We start from the raw sequence: 10,749 nt of genomic DNA on the forward strand, positions 1-10,749 counted from the left end.
ATTTATAGGTCTAAGCTGTTAGGACTATCCGCCCTGATTCTTCTTTTCATTTTAATACCCATTTTCTACAACAGACTTTGGTGCCCAAATGTCTTCAAATAAATAAAACAGAAAAGAAGAAAATCTAACTGCTTAGGCCACTAAATAAAAAAAGAAGAAATTTTTTTTTTCATTCTAACCTCCAACGTCAAAAAAAAGTTAGGTTATGAAATTTAAAAGTGGTGGAACAATTTTTCCCTTTCACTTCGAATTAAATATCCAGCGTGGCACATAAATGAGACTGTATGCTACAATACGCTTCCTGATTAGCATAAAGTTTGTCAACAAACCTGCGAATCTTAGTTGCCTCAATTTTTTCCGATATCAAGCGTTTTCCGGTGGAGCATATTGTAAGCAGAAATACGATCAAAAAACTCAGTGGGGCAAAAATAAACAGCATAGAAAGGTACAGTTGAAAATATATTACGATACCATGGCTGATCCAAAGAATGAAGAAATTCTTGCACCTTTAAGGGCTAGCGTAAAAGAACAAGTAAGTAAATTTATTGCATCATCCTATGAAGACCTCTTAATTTAAAAGTACTTGCTTTCTCTAGGGTGATTTAGTTAGACAACTGAAAGCCAGCGGAGCTCCAGATTTAGATGTAAAAAAAGCTGTAGCCGAGCTAAAAACGAGAAAAAAGATTTTAGAAGACAAGGAATTATCGCTCACACCGAGCTATACTTTTGACCGTGCAAAAATGGAAGATTTACTTAAAAGACGTTTTTTCTTTGATCAGTCTTTTGCAATTTACGGTGGAATAACTGGTCAGTTTGACTTCGGACCAATGGGCTGTGCATTTAAAGCAAATTTACTACAAGTATGGCGACAGTTCTTTGTTCTGGAAGAACAAATGTTGGAGGTTGATTGTTCTATTTTAACTCCAGAGCCTGTATTGAAGTAAGATGGAATTTATTTATTTTTTATGTGTATTATTAAGTAAAAATTTACAGAGCATCAGGACATGTCGACCGTTTTGCAGATTTAATGGTAAAAGACATAAAAACAGGTGAATGTTTTCGATTGGATCACTTAATAAAAGCACATTTAGAGAAAATAGCAGCCGATAAGAAGACTTCAAATGAAACTAAAGAAGAATGTAGTGATATTGTTGTGAAGGTAGCTTTAATCTCTAATGAGAGTTTTTCAGCTTTACTATTGTTATTTTATTTAGTTAGATGGAATGAACAAAGCAGAAATGGCTGCTGTCATGAAAAAATTTGATATGAAGAGCCCCCTAACTGGGAACGAACTCACAGAACCCATAGAGTTTAATCTTATGTTTGGGACACAAATAGGACCCTCAGGTTTAATTAAAGGGTAAACATTTAATTTATTTCTCTAAAGTCTTGTTTTATAAGTTCAATTTAATCTTTAGATGATAGTTAATCTTGAGATTTTCTTATCAAACTGCAGTCTAAAGTTTGAATGAAAAAATTTAAGTTTAAACTTAGGATTATCCCTAAGTTTTACTGAAAGTTATTCAATTGGGTCTAAGTAATTTATAAAACATGTTTTTTGTAGATTTCTGAGGCCTGAGACGGCCCAAGGAATCTTTGTAAACTTCAAAAGACTTCTGGAGTTCAATCAGGGAAAACTTCCCTTTGCAGCTGCGCAAATAGGGAATGCTTTCCGTAATGAGATTTCCCCAAGATCTGGGCTTATAAGGGTTAGGGAATTCACCATGGCTGAGATTGAACATTTTTGTGATCCCAGTGATAAGAGCCACCCAAAATTTGAACAGTAAGTTTGATTTTATTATGATTTTTTATGCTTTATTTTATATACATATATATTACTGTTTTATAAATATTTTATTATATATTAATATTTTCTATAATGTCTTAAGGGTAAAAAAGGTGGAGCTTTTACTGTATTCTGCTTGTAACCAAATGGATGGAAAACCTGCAGAAAGGAAGACCATAGGAGAAGCTGTATCAACGGTATTTTTTTTAATTTTTCTTTCTAGACATGTTTTAATTTTATAAATTTTAGGGATTAGTAGCGAACGAAACTTTAGGCTATTTTATGGCGAGAATTCAAACTTTTATGGTAAAATGTGGCGTGGATCCTGCCAGGTTAAGGTTTAGACAGCATATGGCTAATGAAATGGCTCATTACGCTTGCGATTGTTGGGATGCAGAATGTTTAACAAGCTACGTAAGTAAAATAATTTTTATTTTATAATAGCGTGTACCCGCGACTTCGTTCGCGTCGAATTAATCATTTGTAATGGTGATGATAAAGCACAGCAAGAATTTCCATTAACAAACAAACTGGATAAAATTTTCTCACAATTCAATTATGTCAGCATGAGAAAAAACAATATGGCGATATTATTATATAACTTGGTAATATTTGAGAAAAAATAAACTTTTTACATCAAGCATTTTAAGCGGAATCGTGGTTAATCATTTACCCAACTTTTTGGAACACCCTGTATGATTTTTTAAAGTATTTGAAAATATGTAAAAAAAACCAAAATAAATTTTGCGTGTCCAAGCGATATCCCGACTAATGGTTTTTTAAATAACAAATATTGTATGTAATATTTGAGGGGCGTTTTCACCCTCTTGGAATTTGAGATTCGAGAAACCCCTCCTTATCTAACCTCTACACCCCACAGTCAATCCGTTTGCCAAAAATCAGTTTTAAACGTCAAGCAGTTTAAGCAGAATCGTGATTACTCAATGGTCATATTTTATGAAACACCCTTTATAAATTTTTAAAAAATCTTTAAATATATAAAACAACAAAATAAAATATACGTGTTTAAGAGTTTTTTCCGAAAAACTCCCCGGTTTTTGAAATAAAAAATATTCTAATATTTGAGGGGTGGTTTCCCCCCTTAGAATTCGAGTTTCGAAAAATCCTTTCTTATCGAACCTCTACACCCTAAAGTCAATCCGTTTTCCAAAAATCAGCTTTTTACGTCAAGCGCTTTAAGCAGGATCGTGATTAATCAATGACCAGATTTTTCGAAACACCCTGTATACATTTTTAAAAAATCTTAAAATATTGTTACGGATTCCGTGGGTCCACTATTTAAACTCACGATAAAATACTTAACGAATTTATTTGTTTCACTCTGTACACACAACTTATACTATTTACAACACAACTTATGCAACTACTATTACTCTAACGGTATTTCGCGGTATTTTCAAACTTCAGACTTTCTTCAGGGTGCAAACTTCAAACTTGTCCAACTGTCGTATCACGTAACGCCTTATGACCCCTGGAATAGATTTCCAGTAATTTATTGGCTGAAACATTCATCTGTCAGAATTTTTTCTGTCAAATTCATCTGTCAAAAATTTCAGCCAGTAGAATTACTGGAAATCGATTCAAGGTCGTTACGCCGTTACGCCGATACGCCGTTTTTAGGATAGTGTGGCTGCACCCTCAGACTGCAAACTTCAAACTTGTCCAACTGTCAAAGCGCGGGCCTTATATACCCCCTGGCGGTTGTTTCTAGATTTTTCTAAAGAATTCTATAATTTTCTTTACTTTCTGGCGAATGCGCCAGGTTCCTCAATGCACATTGCGATTTTTTAGCAGTATGCAGTTATGGAACCAGTAATACACCTTGACAATATGTAAAAAAACAAAATAAAATATACGTGTTTAAGCGTTTTTTCGGAAACTTGACCGTTTTTTAAATAAAAAATATTGTAATAATTGAGGGGTGGTTTCACCCCCTTGGAACTGAAATTTCGAAAAATCCCCTCTTATCGAACCTCTACACCCTAGAATCAACCTGTATACCAAAACTGAGCTTCTTACGTTCAGTGGTTTGAGCAGGATCGTGATTAATCAGTGAGTCAGTCACTTAAGGATTTTATATACGTATTAGTATAGATTATATAGTTGTTCAGACTATATTTCTTAGATATAATTTTTAATTATTATTTCAGGGTTGGATAGAATGTGTAGGATGCGCTGACCGGTCAGCCTACGATCTGACCCAACACACAAGAGCGACAGGTGTTAGGTTAGCTGCCGAGAAGAAGCTAGATCAACCTAAAGTTATAGATGTTGTTGAAGCAGCTCCCAATAAAGGAACTCTGGGAAAAACCTTTAAGAAAGACGCAAAGGCTGTTACCGATGCCCTTGCCAGTTTGAGCCTGAACGACATCGAAGATCTGGAGAAAAAACTAGCTAGTGATGGGTAATTATCATCTGTTGTCACTTCAGAGGATTTTGTGACGCCGTTTTTTTCTCTTTATTTTTAGAAATTACCAATTATCGGCTGGAGATCAGTCATTTTCACTGACAAACGATCATGTTGCTGTAAAAAAATATCAGAAAACGGTTCATGTAGAAGAAATCATTCCTAGTGTTATTGAACCGTCATTTGGTGAGTAATAGACAGCCTAGATTGTTAGGGAGCGCCCATATCTGGCTGACGTTACGTGAGATTTTGACAGTCTATTTACGAGAATTAGACATAACTGTTATAATTAATGACTAAAGAATACAAGGACAAATAACACCCGAGACCAAATTGTCATACCACCAAACAGTGCCGTGGCTCATGTTTTTCTTAACATAGTCGCTTGAAGAGATATTTGTATTTTTGATAAATGTTTTGAGTACGCCTATGGGGTATGCGGTGGTATCATACTAATTAATTACGAAAAAAACGTATTAAAATGTTAACAAATGGTACAAAACTAGTATCGACGTAGAGCAGATATCAAGTACATATAATATCAGATAAATAATTATCGAATTCAATAAGAAAACGCTAAAAAGGTGGAGTGGACTGTTTATTTACCTATGAAACGTAATTCCTGGCTCTTTCTTATCCCTGCGGCTTTTACACTTGAAAGCTGAACAACTAATCACCATTGTAATAAAGTTTATACAAAGTTCACTACACACGAAAATTGTTAAAATTGTCGCTGATGACTCATTCGCTACAACCAAATAAATGGCGTCTATCATCACAAATTCTGCTGCAGCCCGTATATGGGCGTTACGTCCTTGTATTCTTTAGTTATTGGTTATAATAAAATTGTTTTGTTTTAGGTGTGGGCAGAGTTATGTACGCCATTTTCGAACATAACTTCAAACAAAGAGAAAACGACGAGCAAAGAACGTATCTGTCATTACCTGCCACCGTAGCGCCACTGAAATGCAGTGTCTTGCCACTGAGTTCTAATGCCGAATTTATCCCGTACATTAAGGAACTATGTAAGTAAAAAATAATTTTAAATTTCCTAATTTTGACACTTACTTAACGTGATTTTATTTATCAAAATATGCAACTTCAACTAAATTATTCTATGGCATAAGAAATGAATAATTTCAAAGGTTATTTTGACGACGTTTTTTTCATTTATGATAGGAAGTCAATATTATGAAAATTATGTAAACTATACAAACATACTAGCAACTAGGTCACTACATCTGTGTGGTCTGTCTTTTAAGACCGGTTGCCAGACAGAGAGACAATATAAAAAGCGGCATACAGTGTTGCCGGTTTTTACGTTTGTAGGAAAATGTATGCAGAAAAAAAAAAATAAGCTATTTTAAAAACGTTTATGTATACTACTGAAATGAATATAATATATCTAAGCTAAATATAATATATTACCAGCTGTAGTAAATTGAGTAACTAATTGTGAAAAACAAAGTTCCAACCCTAGACGCAGCATTTTTCGTAAACGCCTACTTGTGCGGTTTGAGATTTGGATGCAAAATCCGGCAATACCGCATAGAGGAAATGTATCAACCCAACTTATATCTCTTTTTAATACATTTGATTTTCCATTAAGTTGTCGACATCACTGTCTTACACGTTAAAATCCAGACCACGCAGTTTCATTGACCAGATCGGTATAGGTTAGTACAGTTTTGTACAAGAATAATTTTTGTTTTAGCTGCAAACTTAACCAAGGTCGATGTTTCTCATAAAGTCGATGATAGTTCGGGTTCAATTGGAAGAAGATACGCTCGTACAGATGAAATTGCAATTCCCTACGGTATTACCATTGATTTTGACACACTAAAAGAACCCAGCAGTGTCACTTTAAGAGAAAGGGACTCTATGAATCAAATTAGAATACCTGTGAGTATTAATTTTGTCAGAAAAAGTATATTTTTTTAAATTTTTATGTAATGATTTTGTAGTTAAGTGAAATTGCGACTGTGGTACACAACTTGGCCTATAGTAAACAATCTTGGAGCGAAATAGAGAAAAAATACCCAAAGTTTGAACAGCAGGAAAGTAAAGGAAATTAACTATAGGCTTTAAACGAATTATTATACTTTTTAATGGCATTTTCTATGTTAATTATTTAAGAACACTTACCAGCTTTATATTATTGTACTAAATTATTGTCTTAGTTTAATAAAAACAGCAGAAAAAAAAATAATTTTTTGAATGTTATTTAATTAAAAATTGGTTCAAAACTTACAATATACATTCAATTCAACCACATTTAAACTAGCTTATGATACACTATTTCAAATATTGTATAGAGTACCTCAGAAACTTAAAGAACTAAAAATTATGTGCATAGAATGTTACATGAACAAATTGATTGAAATTATTTTGGAAGATTTTTTTAATAATTATTTGCATCTACCTATTTATCTTCTTTAACTTGTTCTTTCAAAGAAAAAATAATATAAAACCCAAAGTATAAAACAAAAACATCTTAGCTACGACCATATTTTCAATATGACATACAAATGGCGTTTTTTTTCAGTGATTTTTTTTATTAAAATAAATTAACAAAACTGAAAGGAATTACATAATGGTGACAGAAAAATGATTTCAATATTAATTAATAGCCTAAAACTACTCTAAATCAGGGATGGGTTCGTCGTCAGAATCCCCCCCTTCATCTGCATCTAGATCGTCGAAATTTGGTTTACCGCCTGCGCCACCTAAAACAAAATTGTATTGTGAAAATATTGCAGGAGTATCCCGTACAGGGTGTCCCATTTTCATGTTTTTACAGGGTTTTATCACGCCAAAGAAAAATAAAAAATATATACAGTGAGTCCTATTTAAAAAAACAAGTTTGAGTCATATGACATCTCCTAACGAAAAACTAATGGATATCTCAAATCTCATAAAAAATTTCCATTTTATTTTACAGAAAAAAATATTTGAATCTTTTTAAAGACAACAAAGTAAACTGTTCATTTTCAATAGCTTCTACGAATTCTTTTTGGAACTTTGAATAAAAAGTTAAATAGATGATGATAATTATGATTTGTTAATGCTTGTTTAACAATGTTATACCAAAGAGGTTATTCTTAATATATCAATTTGCATAGCCATCATAGCCTAACTTTTTTATCAATAAACTTTGTAGATTTTCAGATTATTTAATTCCTTTTGTTTCCGTTTGTAATTTTATTTTTAAGACATATTATGTGATTGTTTCAGATAATATGTTTTAAAAATAAAATTGCAAATAGCGAATAAAAATAATTAAAATAAAAAAGTGTATTTTACAATTCCCCCCGGCCCCGCACCCCTTTGGCTAACCTGTAAATGTCAGCTTTGTCGAGAGATGGCGTTACGAAAATGGAACCGATTTATTACAAGGAACTTGGGCTTCTTTTTCGTTAGTATATTCTGTGCATCAAAAACCTTAGATCGAGCGCGATGGGGACCAAAAATGGCCGACTTAAATTCCGGTTTATCAGTGCCGTTCTAATTTTATTAAAAACGTGTAAAAATATGATGTAGGGTAGTTTCAACAACGATAAACCAATAGGATTGTTCATCCTCATAAGACGTACGTTCGCCTCTTCCCGCGCTACAGCTGACAGTTGCGACGTCATTGTAGTCCTTGTCATGATAGTGTGTATTATTGGTTGCCTATGGTAAACTTAGAAAATAACAGCTGAGAAATTTGGAGTTAATTATTTTGTCGATGTTAAATGTGAAAAAGCTGTTTTTAAAGTTTTTAGAGCTATAAAGTGTATAAATACGTTTATTTTGTGTTGTGGATTGTGACTAAGTGCTTACTAAGTGCCTACAATATTGTTTATTAATTATTTTAAAGCAAAATATGCGGAAGTACTCTAAAAAGAATGCCTGCAAAAGGTGATGCTGGGAACTGCTGTTCTTCAAAATGCATTACCCGAGTATTTAATATGATTTATAAATTGTGTTTAAATAAATAAACTAAATAATGAATGTTTTGCATGGCAACCCCCACACACTGTCATAACAAGGACTACAATGACGTCACAAAGCGAAGAGTCTTCGCATGCACCTAGCAGATACTTTCGGCTGAATGAGCAGTCCTGTTAGGTTAACTGTTCTTGGGGTAGACTCAATAATTTGTTGTTTTATTTTACGTTGTCAATAAATGTTGATAGTTATTAAAATTGTTATAAAAATAAATAATAAATAACATAAAAGAAGCTCAGTAAAGACTGACAAATACACAAAATTCAAATCAAATTCAAATGTGTCAAATGAATCATCAAACATAACTGTCAAGGATCCCCACCCTAGAGTCCTCTTTAGTATAGCCCTTGTATAGCATTAAAATTAATTACCTTAATCTTTTTATTCAAAGGACAAGACGATATTTTGTCATCTACTTATGAAATAGAAATGAAAAATGAAAAATTTAAAGTGGCTAATAATTTGGCTAAAATATACATGAACACCCATTACAATTGTCCCTTTAGAAGCATACTAACCTAAACCACCCATCTGTCTCATCATTTCCTCGAAATCTCCACCTCCGCCTCCCATTCCACCGAGTCCTTCATCCCCAGAATCGTCCTCATCATGCCATTTGTTGAAATCGCACTTGAGCCAATGATGTTTCTTTTTGTCGGATGTAAGTGTAGGCCAATAAGGTTCTTCTTGATTAGCCTATCAACAGAATATCAGTAAACATGTTCAATTAATACAAAAAACAGTATCAGTTAATAAAAACCAGAGTAACTTTTTTTATGCAGTGGTACAACTTACTTTGGCTAAAACAATTTCAATGCACCGCTCCCTATTAAAGCTTTTGCTCTTGTCTGGATCTATTTCTTTGTACAGTGGGATGGTTACTTCGTATTCTTTTTTGTCTACACCTCCTGTACCATGAAAGAAGACCGAGTTTTTCGTGAACCTACAAATGACACAAACATGAACATGCATAAAATTCATTTTAGGTTTTCAACCAACATACTTTATTTCAGGGTTTTTTACATCTTCTAGATTTATAGTTAAGAATACGACTGGGGACCTCTGGGCCCACATTACAGGTGGAGGTAATCTGGAAAAAAAGAATTTATAGTAAAAAACCGCATGAATGTTAGGTTAGAAGTAAACAACTCCATAAATCCAACATGTTTGTGGATTTAGTTTTTTAAAAACCTTTTTTGGGCAAATAAAAGCGATCTTTAAATAAAAGTATAACATTCTGGATAATATTCGTTGTTTGTACAAAATAAGGAAACCGAAAATTCTAGAATCGATTGTCTTGGGGTTCACAACATGGCGTAAAATAAAATATCGCTATTTTTACGATTCGCTACGCCTAAATACCCAAGAATAAAGCTTGTAAAATGCTCAAATAGTAAATGGCAGAAAATAAGATTCAGTACTTACTTGGAGTCAGTCATTTTTCGGACTTTAAATAGATTTATTTGACTTCTCAAGAATCAAACTCAAACGTCGATCTGAGTTTTCTGAACGCGCACGATTAATTTTTCCGGACAGCGACGTGAAGTTAGTCACGTCAAAAAATATCTTTTATTGGTTAATGATTGTAATTTAATTATTTCAATTTATTCAAATATAAAATTCTCGCGTTAACTGGCGCATTTAATGATAATTCTTAATTATTTTAGGAGGATCGGACCTACTAATTTTTTTGTTTTTTTAGTTCGCGCAAAAAATGAGATAATGGCGAATGCGCTAGGATTTTATTTTGAATACAAATAACAATAATTTATTTTTGGTGAACTTTTTAGACCAAAGTTTAAAACATAAAAACTTGTTATTTAAACCGGTAAATGCATAATTAACAAAACAGTACTGTTCATTCTATATGAACAATTATAAAAAGCAATAATACATGTGGTGTATCATTTATAACAACCGTTTACAATATGTTATTTAGCTAGGGTATTTGATAAAAAAATTGTGAATTACCTACTTTTACTAAAATAAAATATTTTAAATATTTATAAAGATATCGGTGCACAATTTAAGTGAGTATTTTTAAAATTGGTCAAAATTGTAAATTAGTAAATATTCTTAAGGTTAATTTTTAGTTTTATTAATGTATGTTAAATTATTGTTGAACATAAGTGACCTAAATCATATTTGAACAATTAGGGTTATTACTGCATTATTAGTGCATGAAATATACCATCTAAAAATATTTATTGCAAATTATATAGCGTAAAATAACCATATTTATTTTTATAGTCTAAATTTTGTTATTTAGGTGCATGTAACGTATAAAAAGAATAAAAAATTTGAAACACCCTGTAGTAGATGTAAAATAGATTTCCTACCTTCAAAAAAGAACGAAAATTACTCAGGACATATCGATTTTGGGTACTTAAAGTGGTATAGGAAAAACAAAACAAAGTTTGGAGGAAAGTTGTAGTGATATATGATATAAAATACAGGGTGTTCTATTTAAAATAGCTCAGAAGAAATTGTTTCATTCTATCACCTTAAAATATAATATTTTTTGAGTGATTTTTGTACCCTAAAG

The 10,749-nt window shown here is 32.4% G+C and overlaps 2 protein-coding genes across 2 annotated transcripts; one reads left to right on the plus strand and one right to left on the minus strand.

Moving 5' to 3' along the window:
* The first annotated feature begins 186 nt into the window (after nt 1-186).
* LOC115886397 (glycine--tRNA ligase) lies at nt 187-6,423 on the plus strand. Its single transcript, XM_030905524.1, has 12 exons — nt 187-532; nt 597-940; nt 994-1,159; nt 1,215-1,360; nt 1,565-1,783; nt 1,890-1,983; nt 2,036-2,200; nt 3,958-4,211; nt 4,276-4,400; nt 5,075-5,239; nt 5,929-6,116; nt 6,179-6,423. Exons 1-12 carry the CDS (start codon nt 275-277, stop codon nt 6,287-6,289), a joined length of 2,235 nt encoding a protein of 744 aa, XP_030761384.1. The 5' UTR covers nt 187-274; the 3' UTR covers nt 6,290-6,423.
* On the minus strand, nt 6,423-9,776 carry LOC115886398 (co-chaperone protein daf-41). Its single transcript, XM_030905525.1, has 5 exons — nt 9,630-9,776; nt 9,208-9,294; nt 9,000-9,147; nt 8,723-8,900; nt 6,423-6,940 (listed from the first exon to the last, which is right to left on the minus strand). The coding sequence occupies exons 1-5, from the start codon at nt 9,641-9,643 to the stop codon at nt 6,852-6,854; spliced, it is 516 nt and encodes a 171-aa protein (XP_030761385.1). The 5' UTR covers nt 9,644-9,776; the 3' UTR covers nt 6,423-6,851.
* Between the last annotated feature and the right edge of the window lie 973 nt (nt 9,777-10,749).

The sequence above is a fragment of the Sitophilus oryzae genome, unplaced genomic scaffold (genome assembly GCF_002938485.1).
Source record: "Sitophilus oryzae breed Bouriz unplaced genomic scaffold, Soryzae_2.0 scaffold_488_pilon_pilon, whole genome shotgun sequence".
Taxonomy (NCBI): domain Eukaryota; kingdom Metazoa; phylum Arthropoda; class Insecta; order Coleoptera; family Curculionidae; genus Sitophilus; species Sitophilus oryzae.